This window comes from Oncorhynchus tshawytscha, linkage group LG12 (genome assembly GCF_018296145.1).
Source record: "Oncorhynchus tshawytscha isolate Ot180627B linkage group LG12, Otsh_v2.0, whole genome shotgun sequence".
Classification (NCBI taxonomy): Eukaryota; Metazoa; Chordata; class Actinopteri; order Salmoniformes; family Salmonidae; genus Oncorhynchus; species Oncorhynchus tshawytscha.
The window spans coordinates 28,518,896-28,541,094 of record NC_056440.1 but is presented as its reverse complement, the minus strand read 5'-3'; the positions used below and the strand labels follow the sequence as shown (position 1 = coordinate 28,541,094).

Below are 22,199 nucleotides of genomic sequence, written 5' to 3'. Positions count from 1 at the left end.
ATCCCAGAATGCAAATTGAGGAAATGCAAATAAATGTATGTATTAATAAATGTAATTAATACATTCCCATTAAATAGACTGGAAGGTAATGGAACGAGATATTCACATTGTTGCTGGTACTTGAGTATACAAACTATTGTGCAATTATTCTGGCATATATAGGACTATTTTGCAATATTTCACTAATGTGGTTCCAGTTTTCACAACCAGTAGAACTGGTATGTTCAGAATTCAAACTATGCCTTTTCATCTAGAATGTCCTGGACAGTATGACGCCATACTACTTATTCAACATTATAACCCTAAACAACCCCAAACCAGCCCTTGCCTTCACAGTCATATCTGGATCACATTGTGCTATTAAGTTTTTGAACTTCTTCTAGACTATTTACATTTTTTATTTAACCTTTTTATTTAACTAGGCAAGTCAGTTAAGAACAAATTCTTATTTACAATGATGGCCTACCCCAGTCAACCTGTTTCTTGCTTAAGTTGATCATATTTCATTTTTCTAAATGTGAAAACCTATGGCTATCTATATTGTGTTTTTCCTTTAAGTAATTCAATCCTTCAGATACAAAATTATTAAATTGGGAACATATGGCCTTTCCTTTGAAAAAAAGAAAATGTATTTATTTTACACACAACATGCAAGAGCAGCATGACAGTCAAAAGGTTTGTAAACAAATGGACTATTGGTTTTAAAATGAGTTTTAATAAAAACCTTTCGGAAAAACCTTATGCAGCCGCTGCTCCCCTGTGCACTTAACTGGACCTTTTTGAACGGAGTGCAGGGAAGTCAAATGAACAGCATCATTTACTATAGGTTCATGAACAAATAAATAAATATGCTATGTAAACAAGTGAAAAAGTAATACATACATTAATTAATAAATAGATTGAAATGAATAAATAAATATATCAAGTTTATCCTTTATCCTCCAAAGAACAAGACTAGTCTAAGGACGCTTGTTGTGTTTTGCTAGTATCCCTTCAGCCACTTGTAGACGTTATCAAGGATTTTGTAACCCATTAATTTCCTTTTGTATGAACTGTCGCCTGGCTTCTCCAGATCTAGTTTCACACAGTTTTGATTATCCATGGCTGCTATGAACTGGCTCCTGATGACTTCAGTCTGAGATATGAATCTCTCTGAGTCTCCAGTCAAATCATCTCGCTGAATCATTTGTTTCAGTTGTCTAAGGTATCCATTGATGGCACAGGAGGATCTAACGGCAGAGACACTCGTCACAGGCAGAATGATGTCTGTAATGGTCAAATTTAGTTGTGGGTCTTCTCCCTGGAAATTGCTGTTAACCTAATGAGAAGATACATTTTGGATTTAAGCACCATTTTACAGTCTTTCTTTTTCAGAGCTTATGTTTTCTTTCTTGTTTAATAATTTTACCAAATATTATACAGGCCTAAGCTCTTTCCATTATTTCACTTTTACACAATATAATAACCATGTCCATAGTTCATATTTCTTGAACTGCATTGTTGGTTAAGGGCTTGTAAGTAAGCATTTCACGGTAAGGTCTACCTACACATGTTGTATTAAGCGCATGTGACAAATAACATTTGATGTCCACTACTTACATATTCTTTAAGCAGGTGTTGTGTTCGAGATGCAAGCCAGTTCAGAGTTTTGGATTTTGCAGCTTTTTTCAGGTGATTTTGGCCCATTGGTCTTGAGGCAGTGCTGACGATCAACAATGTTGCAATGAAAGATATTGGTAGTCCTAAACAAAACTCACATAGAAAGATACCTGTTCAACAATGAGGTAAATCAAATAACTATGAAAATCCTAATGCATTCCTTTTTAGAATAGATTTGACTGACTACTACAAACGGTGAACATTTAATGTCACTCTTTGCATTGTTGTCCATTTTAATGATTTTTTAAAAATCTAAAAATCTGAATCCACTTCCACATATCCTACCAAATCAGGATTTTAGAGACATTTTGTAAAGTCTATGAATTGCCCATGAATACTCTCTTAGATTAGTTTTTTTTTCTTTGTATAAAGAAATATGAAAAATAAACATTTTGTTTGCGGCATCTATATTACTGTGGTGTTAAGTGTCTTACCTCGAGTGAGATGCATGGCACAAGTTTCTGAAGATGTGTAAATGAGTGCTTGTCTAGTGATGTCTGACAGTTTTTGAATTAATGAGACTAATTTCTATTTCAAACATGGAAATGTACCTACATGGAATTGTTTAGTTTTTTAGTTTCTGACTCCAATCCCATAACCTACGAAGCAATCTTGTAGTATTTTTCCTACCGCAGCGTAGTGTTTACTAGCAGACTTTGGTTTGCAAGTGGAAGGTATCACTATGTTACTACTTTCCTCCATGATCACTGCAAATGTGATGTTGATGAATCAGGTGATAAAACCAATGAGCATGGTTGAATAGGAATAACTTTGCATGCATTGCAAATAATGCATTGCATCCATGTCCACTAGAATATGAGAAATAGAAGGCATTTTAGAATAAAACCGCTCACAGAAAAAGTGTAATGTGAGATGTAATCTTGCACATTTTGTTTTTAAAAATCCTTCACGGTTTAAATTCCCCATTAGTCACAAGTTAAGGTGATTAACCTGAACATTAACACAGAACACATACAGTGCCTTCATAAAGTATTCATACCCCTTGACTTTTTCCACATTTTTTTGTGTTACAGTCTGAATTTAAAATTAATCAAATTAAAATGTTTTGTGTGACTGATCTACACACAATACCCCATAATGTCAAAGTGGAATGATGTTTTTAGAAATGTAATTAAATGAAAGTGAAAAGCTGAAATGTATTGAGTCAACAAAACGGTTGAAAACTTATTATGGCAAAACTAAATAAATTCAGGAGTCAAAATGTGCTTAAGTCACATAAGTTGCATGGACTCACTCTGTGTGCAATAATGTTTAACATGATTTTTAAATGACTACTCCATCTCTGTACCCCACACATACAATTATCTATATTGTCCCTCAGGCGAGAAGTGAATTTCAGAGAAGAGCACAACACAGAATGCTCAATGAGATAAGAAGAATCCTAGTGTCAGCTAAAGATTTACAGAAATCTCTGGAACATGTTAACATCTCTGTTGACGAGTCTACGATACGTAAAACACTAAACAAGAATGGTGTTCATGGGTGGACACCACTGAAGAAGCCACTGTTGTCCAAAAAAGACATTGCTGCAAGTCTGAAGTTCGCTAAAGAGCACCTGGATGTTCGACAGGGTTACTGGCAAAATATTCTGTGGGCAGATTAAACTAAAGTTGAGCTGTTTCGTAGTAACACACAACACTATGTGCGGAGAAAAAAAGGCACAGCACACCAACATCAAAACCTCACCCCAACTGTAAAGTATGGTGGAAGGAGCATCATGGTTTGGGGCTGCTTTGCTGCTTCAGGGCCTGGACAGCTTGCTATCATCGACGGAAAAATGAATTCCCAAGTTTATCAAGATCTTTCGCAAGAGAATGTAAGGCTCTCTGTCTGCCAATTGAAGCTCAACAGAAGTTGGGTGATGCAACAGGACAACGACCCAAAACACAGAAGTAAATCAACAACAGAAGAAAATTCGCTTTCTGGAGTGGCCCAGTCAGAGTCCTGACCTCAACCCGATTTGAGATGCTGTGGCATGACCTCGAGCAGTTCACACCAGACATCCCCATAATATTGCAGAACTGAAACTGTTATGTAAAGAGGAATGGTCCAAAATTCTTCCTGACCGTTGTGCAGGTCTGATTCGCAACTACAGAAAATGTTTGGTTGAGGTTATTGCTGCCAAAATGTGATCAACCAGTTATTAAATCCAAGGGTTCACATACTTTTTCCGCCCTGCACTGTGAATGTTTACAAAGTGTGTTCAATAAAGACATGAACATGTATAATTGTTTGTGTGTTTATTAGTTTAAGCAGACTGTGGTGATCTATTGTTGTGACTTATATGAAAATAAAATCAAATTTTATGACCAATTTATGCAGTAATCCAGGTAATGCCAAAGTGTTTACATACTGTTTCTTGCCACTGTACCTTCCCACAACAGGAAAGTGGTGTAATGTAGATCTCTGGTATGTGTTCTGTCAACTGTTGCCAGGCAACCTTTCAGAAGGATCCACAGCCAAATGCAGCCACTCGATTGCTAACAAGCAACAGGGCCTTGAAAAAACTCTACCAAAAACTCAAAAGTAAATTATTTTGATATTGTGGCTCTCACACCATTTTATGGGATTGACTTTCCCTTTAATGGGTCTGTTATTTATTTCTTTATCTACAACCCTAATCCTTTAGAATGGGCTCTCGGACACTTTCTTTGGCTGTGGAGGAGCAGCTTCGTAGCCTCTGTCTGAAGGACTTTCCATGTGGGCATGGCTGTTGGGTGAGTCCACATTAAGCTTTTTTGGCCACACATCAGATCAGAAAAGAGGGCAGACAAACTTGTGTGATTTCACTCAAAGATCCCAAAGTCTCAATGTAATGGAATGGATGGTGCCAGAGCTAAATATACAGTGGGGCAAAAAAGTATTTATTTAGCCACCAATTGTGCAAGTTCTCCCACTTAAAAAGATGAGAGAGGCCTGTAATTTTCATTATAGGTACACTTCAACTATGACAGACAAAATGAGAAAAAAAAATCCAGAAAACCACATTGTAGGATTTTTAATGAATTTATTTGCAAATTATGGTGGAAAATAAGTATTTGGTCAATAACAAAAGTTTATCTCAATACTTTGTTATATACCCTTTGTTGGCAATGACAGAGGTCAAATGTTTTCTGTAAGTCTTCACAAGGTTTTCACACACTGTTGCTGGTATTTTGGCCCATTCCTCCATGCAGATCTCCTCTAGAGCAGTGATATTTTGGGGCTGTTGCTTGGCAACACGGACTTTCAACTCCTTCCAAAGATTTTCTATGGGGTTGAGATCTGGAGACTGGCTAGGCCACTCCAGGACCTTGAAATGCTTCATACGAAGCCACTCCTTCATAGCCCGGGCGGTGTGTTTGGGATCATTGTCATGCTGAAAGACCTGTTTCATCTTCAATGCCCTTGCAGATGGAAGGAGGTTTTCACTCAAAATCTCACGATACATGGCCCCATTCATTCTTTCCTTTACACGGATCAGTCGTCCTGGTCCCTTTGCAGAAAAACAGCCCCAAAGCATGATGTTTCCACACCCATGCTTCACAGTAGGTATGGTGTTCTTTGGATGCAACTCAGCATTCTTTGTCCTCCAAACACGACGAGTTACCAAAAGTTATATTTTGGTATCATCTGACCATATGACATTCTCCCAATCTTCTTCTGGATCATCCAAATGCTCTCTAGCAAACTTCAGACGGGCCTGGACATGTACTGGCTTAAGCAGGGGGACACGTCTGGCACTGCAGGATTTGAGTCCCTGGCGGCGTAGTGTGTTACTGATGGTAGGCTTTGTTACTTTGGTCCCAGCTCTCTGCAGGTCATTCACTAGGTCCCCCCGTGTGGTTCTGGGTTTTTGCTCACCGTTCTTGTGATCATTTTGACCCCACGGGGTGAGACCTTGCGTGGAGCCTCAGATCGAGGGAGATTATCAGTGGTTTGTATGTCTTCCATTTCCTAATAATTGCTCCCACAGTTGATTTCTTCAAACCAAGCTGTTTGAGGTTGTGACTGTTTGAGGTTGTGGACAGGTGTCTTTTATACTGATAACAAGTTCAAACAGGTGCCCTTAATATAGGTAATGAGTGGAGGACAGAGGAGCCTCTTAAAGAAGAAGTTACAGGTCTGTGAGAGCCAGAAATCTTGCTTGTTTGTAGGTGACCAAATACATATTTTCCACCATAATTTGCAAATAAATTCATAAAAAATCCTACAATGTGATTTTCTGGATTTTTTCCCTCATTTTGTCTGTCATAGTTGAAGTGTACCTATGATGAAAATTACAGGCCTTTCTCATCTTTTTAAGTGGGAGAACTTGCACAATTGGTGGCTGACTAAATACTTTTTTGCCCCACTGTATATACATAGTACATGGCTCTTGATGGTGCCATCCATTGAGCAAGGTCACCTCTTGGTGGTTTCCTACTCTTTTCATGTACAAGTAGTGGATATGAAGGAGGTGGTCCAAAATACCATTGATTAACAGAAGTGCAATGCTTTTTAGCTCAACGGCATGTTCCTGTGCTGTTGTGTTTAGAGCAAATCCAGAGGGAGTATCTTTGAGGAACAGAGTTGGGGCTACAGCGAGCAGGACGAGGGGAGAGAAGGTGCAGCCAAGGAGGAGGAGGAGGCCCTTATGGAGCACTTGACCAGTCCACTGTCCCCATGGCAACAAGAGGGGTCATGGAGCCCCCAAGCCCGAACCCTGAGAGAGCTGTCCGTGCGAACACCTGAACTTCTCCATGGCAACTTTATATTCAGCCACTTCAACATCCTACGTATTGTAGACAAGGGTGTGAGTATCTTAGCTGTCTGATAGCCAATGCTCACAAGCCTTGATTCATTTGTTGAGCAATCTTTTGGCTCCAATTTATATTACCAGCCTTTATATACCTGTCCTGCTGAAATAAACAATTCATCCAACATTTTATTTTGTACAGTAATCGGCAATTATAGTAAGACGTGCCATCACTTTGAGCAGGACAGGCACAAGGTTGATTGCATACGAAAACCAATGTCGGATGAATGCATTATTTGATAAGTCCCAGCAGTGTTGTCTCGCATTTTCAGGAAAAGACCAGCTATATAGAGGAAGACCCTCCCCCATATGTTCCTATCTATTTGAATGTGAATTCATACTGTCAGTGAATGGGTCTTTTTGTGTGCATCAGGTCTCCATAGTCGATGATGGCGTGCTCAGGTTCTCCAATCTAAGAGAGTTAGTGCTGAGTGCCAACAAAATTTCTGAACTACAAGCAGAGTACCTGCCCTGCACTTTACAAGTGAGTCACACAACACAGGGAGAGGAGGGGCTGTGGCACATCAACCCATGTCTCATTGAATCCCACCACAGGGACACTCAGAGCACCATTCGTCTGCACTGAACTATAGTAGGAGGAGTGATTCTGTGGAGTTAGGGTTGAGCCAGGATGTGGAGATGAAGCTAGGGTGGGTTAGGGTTAGGGTTGAGCCGGGGTGTGGACATGAAGCTAGGGTGGGTTAGGGTTAGGGTTAGGGTTAGGGTAGGATGTGGACATTAAGAGCCAGGGGATGTGGAGATGAAGCTAGGATGGGTTAGGGTTAGGGTTGAGCCAGGATGTGGACATGAAGCTAGGGTGGGTTAGGGTTAGGGTTGAGCAAGGATGTGGACATGAAGCTAGGGTGGGTTAAGGTTAGGGTTGAAGCTAGGGTAGGTTAGGGTTAGGGTTGAGCCAGGATGTGGAGATGAAGCTAGGGTGGGTTAAGGTTAGGGTTGAGCCGGGATGTGGAGATGAAGCTAGGGTGGGTTAGGGTTAGGGTTGAGCCAGGATGTGGAGATGAAGCTAGGGTGGGTTAGGGTTAGGGTTGAGCCAGGATGTGGAGATGAAGCTAGGGTGGAGATGGGTTTAGGGTTAGGGTTGAGCCAGGATGTGGAGATGAAGCTAGGGTGGGTTAGGGTTAGGGTTGAGCCAGGGATGTGGAGATGAAGCTAGGGTGGGTGAAGCTAGGGTTTAGGGGGTTGAGCCGGGATGTGGAGATGAAGCTAGGGTGGGTTTAGGGTTAGGGTTGAGCCGGGATGTGGAGATGAAGCTAGGGTGGTTAGGGTTAGGGATGAGCCAGGGATGTGGAGATGAAGCTAGGGTGGGTTAGGGTTAGGGTTAGGGTTGAGCCGGGATGTGGAGATGATGCTAGGGTTTCTTCGGGTTAGGGTTGAGCCGGGATGTGGAGATGAAGCTAGGGTGGGTTAGGGTTAGGGTTGAGCCAGGGTGTGGAGATGAAGCTAGGGTGGGTTAGGGTTAGGGTTGAGCCGGGATGTGGAGATGAAGCTAGGGTGGGTTAGGGTTAGGGTTGAGCCAGGGTGTGGAGATGAAGCTAGGGTGGGTTAGGGTTAGGGTTGAGCCGGGATGTGGAGATGAAGCTAGGGTGGGTTAGGGTTAGGGTTGAGCCGGGTTGAAGACATGAAGCTAGGGTGGGTTAGGGTTAGGGTTGAGCCGGGATGTGGACATGAAGCTAGGGTAGGTTAGGGTTAGGGTTGAGCCGGGATGTGGATATGCAGCTAGGGTGGGTTAGGGTTAGGGTTGAGCCGGGATGTGGACATGAAGCTAGGGTAGGTTAGGGTTAGGGTTGAGCCGGGATGTGGACATGAAGCTAGGGTGGGTTAGGGTTAGGGTTGAGCCGGCATGTGGACATGAAGCTAGGGTGGGTTAGGGTTGAGCTGGGATGTGGACATGAAGCTAGGGTGGGTTAGGGTTGAGCCGGGATGTGGACATGAAGCTAGGGTGGGTTAAGGTTAGGGTTGAGCCGGGGTGTGGACATAAATTTGGGGTAAGGAGTAGGGTCAGGGTTAGGGTTATGGCTAGGGTTAGGGTTCAACTGCGGTGTGGACATGAAGCTAGGGTTTGGTCAAATTGATTAGAAAATTCACAGATGTTGGTGTGATGTATCACTAAAAACATTCAAACAAGTAGGCCATATTACTTTTTCTATTATTCATGGCATTGGTATGGTAACTTTTAATATCATTGGGATGTTTTATGAACACTCTGATGCATATAGTGATCGTCTTTGATATCACTGCACAGTCCTTCAATTAAATGCATTGTATACGTTCGTTTGAAAGGTTTTGGAGCTCTACGCCAACCAGGTTTCCAGCCTTAAAGGTCTTAGCAGCCAGCCTCTACCCTGCCTTCAGCATCTGGGTCTGGGCTGCAACAGGCTGGGTTCCCACGCAGACATCCAGTACCTCACTGGAACTCTATGGTAAGTGCTCACACACAGGGCAAGTGACAAGCAGTACAAGTTCAATACTCATCTGCACTTGCTCACAATCACCAGCAGGTGACAACAGACTCTAGCAATAATAGGTAGTGACATTACATTCCTTAGCAGTCATATGTATAATAATAACTTTCATTGTATAGCGCTTTTCAATTCAAGTAACAAAGTTATGCACATCATAAAATAATAAAATAAAAGTTCTAACAAAAGTAACCTTTGCGGGTGAAACGGAGGATCTTAGGAAACGGGGGTACCTAGTCAGTTGTACAACTGAATGAATTCAACTGAAATGTGTCTTCCACATTTAACCAAACCCCTCTGAATCGGAGAGGCGCCCAGGGAACAGTGTGTTAACAGCCTTGCTCAGAACGACAGATTTTTACCTTTTGGTTACTGGCCCAACGCTGTACACAAAACCTACCTGCCGCCCATCTATTAGGGCCACAACATATTATAGTTACTAAAATACTATTTTCCTAAAAATATGAACTAACTATCATGTATATTTATTTAGTTGCTATACCATCTAGTCCCAATATGAGAATCATACTTATTTTTTTTTACCATGGCTGTTCAGGTTGTTTGATTGGTCAATCAAACATTGTTATAGGTAACTAACATTGAGTGGCTGCTGCCAACACACTGACACTGACACTGACTCAACTCCAGCCACTTTAATAATGGGAATTGATGGGAAATGTAAATATATCACTAGCCACTTTAAACAATGCTACCTTATATAATGTTACTTACCCTACATTATTCATCTCATATGCATACGTATATCCTGTACTCTATATCATCGACTGCATCCTTATGTAATACATGTATCACTAGCCACTTTAACTATGCCACTTTGTTTACATACTCATCTCATATGTATATACTGTACTCGATACCATCTACTGTATCTTGCCAATGCTCCTCTGTACCATCACTCATTCATATATCCTTATGTACATATTATTTATCCCCTTACACTGTGTATAAGACAGTAGTTTTGGAATTGTTAGTTAGATTACTTGTTGGTTATTACTGCATTGTCGGAACTAGAAGCACAAGCATTTCGCTACACTCGCATTAACATCTGCTAACCATGTGTATGTGACAAATAAAATTTGATTTGATTTGATTTGAAAAGGCAGATCCCATACATACAGAGGCAGTTCCACAGCTTCCTCTCACCAGCTGTCAGCTCAGCCCTTGCATGCTGTCTCCCTCTTCAGGCCACAGCTGGTATCTCTGGACCTGAGCTGGTCTGGCTTCCAAGGACAGCGGGCCCTAGTGGATGCCCTGGTCACCCTGCCTTGCCTGAGGACGTTGGTGCTGGAGGGCAACCCCCTTACCTTCACCCCTTCCTATCCAGGCTTCATCCTGGACAGCCTCCCGAGGCTGCTCTACCTGGACGCCACACGGGTTACACCGGATGATCACCATCGCTTTGAAGGCCTGGCCAAGATGAGAGGTTAAGCTATCAATCACCACACTATCACCATTGTCTTACAGTATATAGTGTGACTACTACGTCTGCGCTGATCGGTTGAGGGATGAGCGTTGTGTAGTAGTGACTCCACCTGACCTAACAATGCGCTAATCAAACAAGATTGTTATTTTTCTTTTATTTTATTTTTTTATTTTTCACCTTTATTTAACCAGGTAGGCCTGTTGAGAACAAGTTCTCATTTACAACTGCGACCTGGCAGTTGTAAATGATAGTTGATCTGATTGGACATCGGATTCACCATGCATGAATCAGCACCCCTTACCTGTTCAATGATGTGGACACATAGTGTATTTTCATATTGAAGGAACCTGCCTTACAGTGATTCTTGAAAGAGCATATTCTACTCACTAAACCAGTTATTATCTTCCTCTTTATCTCAGGCATTTCCCAGCAGTTGCTTGTGTTCTCATCACTCTGTTAGGCCTGTGCATTTCATCATCAATGAGAGCCAAGTACCCTAGCCAAAAAATCAACTAGATTCATCCGATCACATACAGTGCCTTCAGAAAGTATGCATACCGCTTTACTTATTTGACATTTTGTTGTGTTACAGTCTGAATTCAAAAGAGATTACAGCCTGAGTTTAAATAGATTTTTTCTCACCCATCTACACACAATAACCCATTATGACAAAGTGAAAACAGGGTTTTAGAAATGTTTGAAAATGAAATAAAGAAATGTCTCATTTACATTAGTATTCACACCCCCGAATCAAGACATGTTAGTCTTCTTGGGTAAATCCCGAAGAGATTTGAACAACTGGATTGTACAATATTTGCACAGAAAAATATTCAAGCTCTGTCAAGTTGGTTGTTGATCATTGCTTGACAGCCATTTTCAAGTCTTGCCATAGAGTTTCAAGCCGATTTAAGTCAAAACTGTAACTAGGCCACTCAGGAACATTCAATATCATCTTGGTAAGCAACTCCAGTGTTTATTTGGCCTTGTGTTTTAGGTTATTGTCTTGCTGGAAGGTGAATTGTCTCCCAGTGTCTGTTGGAAAGCAGACTGAACCAGGTTTTCCTCTAGGATTTTGCCTGTGCTTAGCTCTATTCCGTTTTTTTTTTAAATAAAATAAAAACTCCTTAGTCCTTGCCGATGACAAGCATAGCCATAACATGATGCAGCCACCACTATGCTTGAAAATATGAAGAGTGGTACTCAGTGATCTGTTGGATTGCCCTAGGACATAAAGTTAATTTATTTTGCAGTTTTATTTTTGTGCCTTATAGCAAAACATGTGTTTTGGAATATTTGAATTCTGTACAGGCTTTCTTCTTTTCACTCTATCATTTAGGTTAGTATTGTGGAGTAAATACAAGGTTGTTTATCCATCCTCAGTTTTCTTCTATCACAGCCATTAATGTCTGTAACTGTTTTAAAGTCACCATTGGCCTCATAGTGAAATCTGAGTGGTTTCCTTCCTCTTCGGCAACTGAGTTAGGAAGGACGCCAGTATCTTTGTAGTGACTGGGTGTATTGATACACCACCCAAAGTGTAATGAATAACTTGAAGTTTTAGCCATCTACCAATAGATGCCCTTCTTTGCGAGGCATAGGAAAACCTCCCTGTTTTTGTGGTTGAATCTGTGTTTGATATTCACTGCTTGACTGAGGGACCTTACAGATAATTGTATGTATGGAGTAGTCAATCAAAAAGCATGTTTAACACTATTATTGTGCACATAGTGAGTCCATGCAACTTATTATGTGACTTGTTAATCACATGTTTACCCTTAACCTTATTTAGACTTGCCATAACAAAGGGGTTGAATACTTATTGATTCAAGACATTTCAGCTTTACATTTTTTATTCATTTGTAAAAATGTGTAAAAACATAATTCCACTTTGACATTATGGGGTATTGTGTGTAAGCTAGTGACACTATTTAAATTGACACTATTTTAAATTCAAGCTGTTAACACAACAAAATGTGGAAAAAGTCAAGGGGTGTGAATAATTTCTGAAGGCACTATATAAAGTTGAAGTTGGAAGTTTATATACACCTTAGCCACATACATTTAAATTCAGTTTTTCCCAATTCCTAACATTCAATCCTAGCAAAAATTCTCTGTCTTAGGTCAGTTAGGATCCCCACTTAATTTTAAGAATGTGAAATGTCAGAATAATAGTAGAGAGAATGATTTATTTCAGCTTTTATTTCAGCTTTTATTTCTTTCATCACATTCCCAGTGGGTCAGAAGTTTACATACACTCAATTAGTATTTGGTAGCATTGCCTTTAAATTGCTTAACTTGGGTCAAACGTTTTGGGTAGCCTTCCACAAGATTCCCACAATAAGTTGGGTGAATTTTGGCCCATTCCTCCTGACAGAGCTGGTTTAACTGAGTCAGGTTTGTAGGCCTCCTTGCTCGCTTTTTCAGTTCTGACCACAAATTTTCTATGGGATTGAGGTCAGGGATTTGTGATGGTGACTCCAATACCTTGACTTTGTTGTCCTTAAGCCATGTTGCCACAACATTGGTGAAAAAAATAAGCCCGCACAAAGAGCAGGACTTTGGAACAGATTTACCAAAATGAAATCCTGTGGAGCTGATTTGCTGGTGTTTTTACAGTCTTTTATGTCCAACAAGTAAAATAATGAAACTTGGGGGGCCAAATAAAATCACTTGGGGAAATGTATCAGCCTGCTTTTGAAGAGTAAGATGGTTATGTTCCATCCACAGACTGGATAGTGGACCAGGCCATGGCAACAGTGACAGTGCGAAGGATCAGGGGTGTCCCGGACCCACTGCTGACTGTGGATGAGAGTGCCCCTGAGTTCCCTGTGGTCAGCTACAGCTACTTTGTCAACTATGAGTTCCTCAGCCAACCACCCCCTGGCAACAAGGCATGATATCCCATTTTTCTGTTTAGTCATTCAACTTAATTGATTGTCATATTACAATCTAGTTATTGATTGGTCACAGCAGGCTGGCAGTGACACTGCATCCACATCTAATCCAATGACACCCATGGCGGAGAAGATGGATGCGGGCATCGTTGGCATCTATCAGACACCAAAAGAGAACTGTGAGGAGGAAACAACCAACACTCCAATGCCAGACACCACAGCCAGGACAATGGAGAGTTTGGAAACTAACCATTGTTCCATTGATGGTAAATAACTTTCAGTGAAGTATTCATACTCCTTGACTTATTCCACATTTTACAGCCTGAATTCAAAATGAATTAAACAGATTTTTTTTCTCACCCATCTACACACAACAACCCATAATGACAAAGTGAAAAATATTTTTTGAAATCTTTGCAAATTTGTTGAAAATGAAATACAGAAATAATTAATTTACATAAGTATTCAAACCCTATGACACTCCAAATTGAGCTCGGGTGCATCCAATAGCCTTTGATCATCCTCTAGATGTCACTTCAACTTGATTAGAGTCCACCTGTAGCCAATTCAATTATTTGGACATGATTTATAAAGAAACACACCTGTCTATATAAGGTCCCACAGTTGACAGTGCCTGTCAGAGCAGAAACTATACCATGAAGTTCAAGGAACTGTCCAAAGAGCACCGAGATAGACTTGTGGTCATATATCTGGAGAAGGGTATAAAACAATTTCTAGAGTGTTGAAAGTTTCCAAGAACACAGTGATCTCCATCATTAGGAAATTGAAAAAATATGGAACTACCCAGACTCTGCATAGAGCTGGCCTTCCGACCAAACTGAGCAAATGGGCAAGAAGGACCTTGGTAAGGGAGGTGACCAAGAACCCAATGACCATTCTGACAGAACTACAGAGTTCCTTGGCCGAGATAGGAGAACCTGCCAGAAGGAAATGTCTCTACAGCACTTCACCAATCTGGGCTTTATGGGAGAGTGGCCAGATGGAAGCCACTCCTGAGAAAAAGGCACATGACCGCATGCCTGGAATTTGCTAAAAGGCATGTGAAAGACTCTCAGATCTTAAGGCAAACGATTCTGTGGTCTGATGAGACAAAAATTGAACCTTTTGGCCTGAATGCAAAGCGCTATGTCTGGAGAAAACCAGGCACAGCTCATCACCCGACGAACACCATCCCTACAGTGAAGCATGGTGGTGGCAGTATCATGCTATGGGGATGCTTTTCAGCGGCAGGGACTGGTAAGGATAGAAGAAACACCAAATGGAGCCAAATACAGGCAAAGTCTTGATGAGAACCTGCTTCATAGTGTAAACAAATTTAGACTGGGGCAAAGATTTATGTTCCAACAGGACAATGAGCCCAAGCATACAGCCAAAGCAATGCTGTAATTGCTACAGAATAAGAATGTGAAAGTCCTTGAGTGGCCCAGCCAAAACCCAGACGTGAATCCCATTGTAAATCTGTGAAAAGACCTGACGATTGTTGCGCCCTATCTAACGTCACAGCTTGAAAAAATCTCAAAATCCAGAGTGCAAAGCTGATACATACCCAAGATTACTCAAAACTGTAATTGCTGCCAAAGGTGCTTCTACAAAGTATTGACTCAGGGGTATGTATATATGAGATATTTCTGTATTTCATTTTCAATAAATATGTAAAAAATTCTAAACATGTTTTCACTGTGTCATTATGGGGTATTGAGTGTGTGTATATGGGTGAAAGAAAAATAAAATGGATTAAATATATGTTCAGACTGTAACACAACAAAATGTGTCAAAGGGTATGAGTACTTTAACCACCACACAGAAGTCTTCCTGAGAAGAAGGCTTCCTATATTGCAGGTTCTCTTCAATAAATTAAGGTAGTGTGATCATGATTACTTTTGCCAAGTATCAGAAAACACTATGCAGAGTTGTTAAGGGCGAAGGAACCTTAATTAAAGGGATATTGTCCAGACATTTTAACTGAATCTTGTTTTCTTACCTTCAGAGGAGTTGTATTTCCTACAATTTTAATACAAGCTTTACAGAAAGCCCTGTGATGTGAAGATAGACTTCCAGTCATTTCGATAATGCTAGTTAGCATGGCTTGCTCAACTACCTTTAAACTGCACGCACAGACACAAAACTACTATCAATGAGTTCATCTGACTCTGGGTAAGTAGAAAATGATTACCAAAATCTCACACTATCCCTAGATTAATATTTGAGGGACGCAGGGCCGTGCATAGGATGCCTTTTCATTTGATTCCACTAGGTGATTCTTGAAACCTCCATCGCCGGACCTGATCTCATCCTCTGTCATCTATAAAATCACTCTCTGTCTTTAGTTAGTAACAACTATTTATCTCTCTCTCTCACTGCCCCCATTTTGCAGTGATAATGAACAGCACACATAAGCTGGCATGGGCAGAGTCCATGGACTATGACCACACAAGTGTGCATAGTGTTGGTGACCTGGGGTCCTTCAAGTCCTTTGTCCTTCGTGGGCTCTGGTTGACTGTGGAGGAGGAGAAGGTACAGAACAAAATAGACACTCCGCCCCATGCAAACAAAGACAGTTCACATACTCCCACACCCACATACTGAGTCCTCTAGATGCATAGATTTATGTTCAGGTTGATGCATGGATGTCTTGTGAGGATTGAGTTATTGTTATCTGACTATTATTTGGCTTTTTTTAGGTCCTCTCATGGCCTGCCCCTTCAGGAGAACAGCCAATAATCAAATCTACAACAGAAAAGAAAGGGGGGAAAGAGGTGATGTTACACAATTTGTATTCTCTCATGGAAGTCACAAACTTTCGCCAGAATTTTACTTCTGAGTAAACGAAATTACACAATTTAACAGTCCTTTAACAGTCCTTATGGTGATGGAACAGTTCTCAACCTTGTCATTTTTTCAGAGAGGTTTATAATATCACTTAACAGCTCATAAACGTTTCCTTGTTAGTGACACCGTATCACATGCCATAACCTGTTTTTCAGCATAGTCATGTACAAGGTCATTGCTTCCTCATATACTTTATGTGGCTGTTGCATGTTTGTGGTTAACACAATGGGAGAGGGAAATTCAATTCCATGACACTCAAACTGGTCGAGTTACACTACATCACATTTTTGAAATGGTTACAATCACTTACAAGCCACGGCAGTGTGAAAAAATCTTTCAGATACACTATTAAAAAAGCATAACCATTAATCTGACGAGATCACGTCCAGTAATCACAGAGTTACACATGGAATAAACAAACATACAGTCAATAACACAATAGAGGAAAAAATGTCTATAAACAGTGTGTGCAAATGAGGTAAGATAAGGGAGGTAAGGCAATAAATAGGCCATAGTGGCGAAATAATTACAATTTAGCAATTAAACACTGGAGTGATAGATGTGCAGAAGATGAATGTGCAAGTAGAGATACTGGGGTGCAAAGGAGCAAAAAAATAAATAACAGTATGGGGATGAGGTAGTTGGATGGGTTATTTACAGATGGGATATGTACAGGTGCAGTGATCTGTAAGATGCTCTGACAGTTGGTGCTTAAAGTTAGTGAGGGAGATATGGGTCTCCAGCTTCAGTGATTTTTGCTATTCGTTTCAGTCATTGGCAGCAGAGAACTGGAAGGTTTGGCTTTGGGGGTGACCAGTGAAATATACCTGCTGGAGCACGTGCTACGGGTGGGTGTTACTATGGTGACCAGTGAGCTGAGATAAGGCGGGGCTTTACCTAGCAAAGTCTCATAGATGACCTGGAGCCAGTGGGTTTGGCGACGAATATCTAGTGAGGACCAGCCAACGAGAGCATACAGGTCGTCGCAGTGGTGGGTAGTATATGGGGCTTTGGTGACAAAACGGATGGCACTGTGATAGACTACATCCAGTTTGCTGACTAGAGTGTTGGAGGCTATTTTGTAAATGACATTGCTGAAGTCAAGGATCGGTAGGATAGTCAGTTTTACCATGGTATGTTTGGCAGCATGAGTGAAGGATGCTTTGTTGTGAAATAGGAAGCCGGTTCTAGATTTAGTTTTGGATTGGAGATGCTTAATGTGAGTCTGGAAGGAGAGTTTACAGTCTAACCAGACACCTAGGTATTCGTAGTTGTCCACATATTCTAAGTCAGAACCGTCCAGAGTAGTGATGCTGGACGGGCGGGCAGGTGCGGGCAGCAATCGTTTGAAGAGCATGCATTTAGTTTTAATTGCATTTAAGAGTTGTATGGCATTGAAGCTCGTCTGGAGGTTAGTTAACACAGTATCCAAAGAAGGGCCAGAAGTACAGTCGTATGAAAAAGTTTGGGCACCCCTGACAATTTCCATGATTTCCATTTATAAATAATTGGGTGTTTGGATCAGCAATTTCATTTTGATCTATCGAATAACTGATGGACACAGTAATATTTCAGTAGTGAAATGAAGTTCATTGGATTAATAGAAAATGTGCAATATGCATCAATACAAAATTAGACAGGTGCATAAATTTGGGCACCCCAATAGAAAAATCACATCAATTTTTAGTAGAGCCTCCTTTTGCTAAAATCACAGCCTCTAGACTCAGTACTCAGATTTTATTAGAAAATGAATGGCATGCCACTGTGATCATTTTCTGTGACGACAGAGTAAATTATTATGCAGCCTCAGAGGGGTGCCCAAACTTTTTCATACGACTGTATACAGAATGGTGTCGTCTGCATAGAGGTGGATCAGAGAATCACCAGAAGCAAGAACAACATCATTGATGTATACAGAAAAAATAGTCGGCCCGAGAATTGAACCCTGTGGCACCCCCATAGAGACTGCCAGAGGTCCGAACAACAGGCCCTTTGACACACTGAACTCTGTCTGAGAAGTAGTTGGTGAACCAGGCGAGGCAGTCATTTGAGAAACCAAGGCTTTTGAGTCTGCCGATAAGAATGTGGTGATTGACAGAGTCTATGGCGGTTATGATATCGTTTAGGACCTTGAGGGTGGGTGAGGTGCACCCATGACCAGCTCGGAAACCAGATTGCATAGCGGAGAAGTTACGGTGGGATTCTAAATGGTCGGTGATCTGTTTGTTAACTTGGCTTTCAAAGACCTTAGAAAGGCAGGGTAGGATAGATATAGGTCTGTAGCAGTTTGGGTCTAGAGTGTCTCCCCCTTTGAAGAGGGGGATGACTGTGGCAGCTTTCCAATCTTTGGGGATCTCAGACGATACGAAAGAGAGGTTGAACAGCCTAGTAATAAGGGTTGCAACAATTTCGGCTGATAATTTTAGGAAGAGAGGATCCAGATTGTCTAGCCCAGCTGATTTGTAGGGTCCAGATTTTGCAGCTCTTTCAGAACATCAGTTATCTGGATTTGGGTTAAGAAGAAATGGGGAGACTTGGGCAAGTTGCTGTGGGGGTGCACAGCTGTTGACCAGGCTAGGTGTAGCCAGGTGGAAAACATGGCCAGCCATAGAAAAATGCTTATTGAAATTCTCAATTATTGTGGATTTATCGGTGGTGACAGTGTTTCCTAGCCTCAATGCAGTGGGCAGCTGGGAGGAGGTGATCTTATTCTACATGGACTTTACAGTGTCCCAGAACTTTTTGGAGTTTGTGCTGCAGGTTGCAAATTTCTGTTTGCAAAAGCTAGCCTTTGCTTTCCTAACTGCCTGTGTATATTGGTTCCTAACTTCCCTGAAAAGTTGAATATCGCGGGGGCTATTTGATTCTAATGCCGTATACCACAGGATGTTTTTGTGCTGGTCAAGGGCAGTCAGGTCTAGAGTGAACCACGGGCTATATCTGTAATGGGCTATATCCGTTGTTACAAATATCTATATTTGTGACAACGTAATCTACCATTTCAGTCATCAGACAATTTTTCTCTGCCTTTTTACAGTATGTAGTAATCAAACACATGATATGTCTAATGGAAACCTCTTATGAACGCATTTATGGTAACAGATACGACTAGCACAAAATAATATTATTTTGTCTGTTGGACAGTGTGCGCGACCACCAAGCAACACTTGTTCCAACCAAAAATCAAAAGACAAGAAGAAGAAGAAAGACTCAATAATGGACCTGGTCCAGGACACTCCCATCAGAAGAACCCTGGGCTCGATCCATGTGCCACTACAGGACCTGGTGTCTGGTGATCAGAGAGTTGATGCCCTGTGCAACCTTGGGGTGCTGCTCACAGAGCAAAGCACCAGGGCCATGCCACCTAGAGACAAGGTACTCTGTAGCTTGTGACTCTCCTCTTTCTCTGCAAGCAAAGTACAACTATCAAAGTGAAAATATGTACCAAAGTTGATAAACTTTGAAATCAATAGTTTTGATTTGGTATACATTTTAAAGTGAAAAATCTGAGTCTGTGTTAAAAAGAAACATAACCATGGAATGAACCATGAAATTGCCCATTGTCATTTGTAAATTATCTATAACAGATCTTGACAGAAATAAACAATTATGGTCAAGGCAAATAAAGAGTCATGAATCTCTTCTAGTCAATAGAGATAGGCCTATACAGTGCATTCGGGAAAGTATTCAGGCCCCTTCACCGTTTCCACATTTTGTTACGTTACAGCCATATTCTAAAATGGATTAAATGTTTTTTTTTTCCCTACACTCAATACCCCAGAATGACAAAGCAAAAATAGGTTTTTAGAAAGTTGTGCAAATGTATAAAGAACAGAAATACCTTATTTACATAAGTATTCAGACCCTTTGCTATGAGACACGAACTTGAGCTCAAGTGCATCCTGTTTCCATTGATCATCCTTGAGATGTTTCTACAACTTGGAGTCCACCTGTGGTAAATTCAATTGATTGGACATGATTTGGAAAGGCACACACCTGTCTATATAAGGTCCCACAGTTGACAGTGCATGTTAGAGCAAAAACCAAGCCATGAGGTCAAAGGAACTGTCCAAAGAGCGCCGAGATAGGCTTGTGGTCTTATATCTGGAGAAGGGTATAAAACCATTTCTAGAGTGTTGAAAGTTTCCAAGAACACAGTGGTCTCTATCATTAGGAATTTGAAAAAATATGGAACTACGCAGACTCTGCCTAGAGCTGGCCTTCCGACCAAACTGAGCACAGTTTGGTCGCAACTGTGGGTTGACATGCACAGTCAACCCACAGTTGACAGTGCATGTCAGAGCAAAAACCAAACCATGAGGTCGAAGGAATTATCCGTAGAGTTCTGAGACAGGATTGTGTCGAGGCACAGATCTGGGGAAGGGTACCAAAAAATGTCTGCAGCATTGAAGGTCACCAAGATCACAGTGGCCTCTTAAATGGAAGAGGTTTGGAACCAACAAGACTCTCCCTATAGCTGGCCGCCCGGCCAAACTGAGCAATCGGGGGAGAGGGGCCTTGGTCAAGGAGGTGACCAAGAACCGATGCTCACTCTGACAGAACTCCAGAGATCCTCTTTGGAGATGGGAGAACCTTCCAGAAGGACAACCATCTCTGCAGCACTCCACCAATCAGGCCTTTATGGTAGAATGGCCAGACCCGAAGCCACTCCTCAGTAAAAGGCACACGATAGCCAGCTTGGACTTTGCCAAAAGTCACCCAAAGGACTCTTAGACCATGATAAACACGATTCTCTGGTCTGATGAAGCCAAGATTGAACTCTTTGGCCTGAATGCCAAGCGGCACGTCTGGAGGAAACCAGGCACCGCTCATCACCTGGCTAAAACCATCCCTACGGTGAAGCGTGGTGGTAGCATCATGCTGTGGGGATGTTTTTCAGCGGCAGGGACCGGGAGACTAGTCAGGATTGAGGGAAAGATGAATGGAGCAATGTACAGAGAGATCCTTGATGAAAACCTGCTCCAGAGCGCTTGTTCACCTTCCAACAGGGTTGTACCCTAAGCACACAGCCAAGACAACGCAGGAGTGGCTTTGGGACAAATCTCAATGTCCTTGAGTGTCCCAGCCAGAGCCCGGTCTTGAACCCGATTGAACATCTCTGGAGAGACCTGAAAATAGCTGTGCAGCAATGCTCCCTATCCAACCTGACAGAACTTGAGAGGATCTGCAAAGAAGAATGGGAAAAACTCCCCAAATATAGGTGCCAAGCTTGTAGCATCATACCCAAGAAGACTCAAAGTTGTAATCGCTGCCAAAGGTGCTTCAACAAAGTACTGAGTAAAGGTTCTGAATACTTATGTAAATGTCATATTTCAGTAAAAATGTTATACATTTGCAAATATTTCTAAACACCTGTTTTTACTTTGTCATTACGGGGTATTTTGTGTAGATTGATGAAGAAAAAACCCTCTTAAATCCATTTTAGAATAAGGATGTAGCGTAACAAAATGTGGAAAAGTCAAGAAGGTCTGAATACTTTCCGAATGCACTGTACATGTCTGACATGCTTTGCAATTTTCTGCAGGACCCAAGTAAGAAAGCCAAACATGACAAGAAGAAGGAGGACAAGAAAACTAAGTCAAGTGCTGACAGTGCAGGGGGGCAGAAGAATGTTGCACCACCCTCTAAAAGTGAGCAAAAATACATAGCAACTGTGTAGGGGTTGATCTGTTCTTAGGCCAGTTTTACCTGGATGAAAAATAGAATCCCTTAGCCTTGCTAGTTTCTAGAGAATAATATATTTGTGCAAGGGACACAGTGTACGGGAAGAAATGTACAATTCCATGTAAAATGGTAGCAAATAAGTTGTTCATAAGATTACATATTTCCCTTCATACTTATAGGTAAGGGAAAAGGATGGAAGGAATGCCAGGCAGATTTCCGCATGGAAGACAACTCTGCTCCCAGTCCAAACCAGTTCGAGTCAATGACTGTGGAGTTCACTGTGCATCTGGATAAATGGCATTCAGCCTCAGAAGCTCATCACCTGGCTCACCCATGATGAGCCATCAGCCTAGCTATTTGTATGAAGAAAAACAAAAAATTGTCATGTC

The 22,199-nt window shown here is 41.4% G+C and overlaps 1 protein-coding gene across 2 annotated transcripts; it reads left to right on the top strand.

Moving 5' to 3' along the window:
- The first annotated feature begins 4,144 nt into the window (after positions 1–4,144).
- Positions 4,145–22,178, top strand: LOC112262879 (leucine-rich repeat-containing protein 43). Of its 2 annotated transcripts, XM_042331563.1 has the most exons (10): positions 4,145–4,206; positions 4,310–4,397; positions 6,197–6,454; positions 6,831–6,941; positions 8,759–8,898; positions 10,143–10,381; positions 13,109–13,541; positions 15,671–15,810; positions 15,978–16,052; positions 19,270–19,332. In XM_042331563.1, the coding sequence occupies exons 2-7, from the start codon at positions 4,311–4,313 to the stop codon at positions 13,276–13,278; spliced, it is 1,005 nt and encodes a 334-aa protein (XP_042187497.1). In that variant the 5' UTR covers positions 4,145–4,206; position 4,310; the 3' UTR covers positions 13,279–13,541; positions 15,671–15,810; positions 15,978–16,052; positions 19,270–19,332. The 2 variants fall into 2 exon arrangements, with proteins under 2 accessions (XP_042187497.1, XP_024294469.1); XM_024438701.2 differs by lacking the exons at positions 4,145–4,206; positions 4,310–4,397; positions 6,197–6,454; ... (1 more) ...; positions 8,759–8,898; positions 10,143–10,381 and adding exons at positions 21,671–21,776; positions 21,990–22,178 and having other exon boundaries at positions 13,282–13,541; positions 19,270–19,500.
- The last annotated feature ends 21 nt before the right edge of the window (positions 22,179–22,199 follow it).

Excerpts from the sequence above, each read along its gene's own strand:
- LOC112262879 (XM_042331563.1), top strand. The coding sequence starts at position 4,311 with ATGGGCTCTCGGACACTTTCTTTGGCTGTGGAGGAGCAGCTTCGTAGC. Across the intron at positions 6,455-6,830 it reads TACGTATTGTAGACAAGGGT|GTCTCCATAGTCGATGATGG; the intron begins GTGAGTATCTTA and ends TGTGTGCATCAG. Across the intron at positions 8,899-10,142 it reads TACCTCACTGGAACTCTATG|GCCACAGCTGGTATCTCTGG; the intron begins GTAAGTGCTCAC and ends CTCCCTCTTCAG.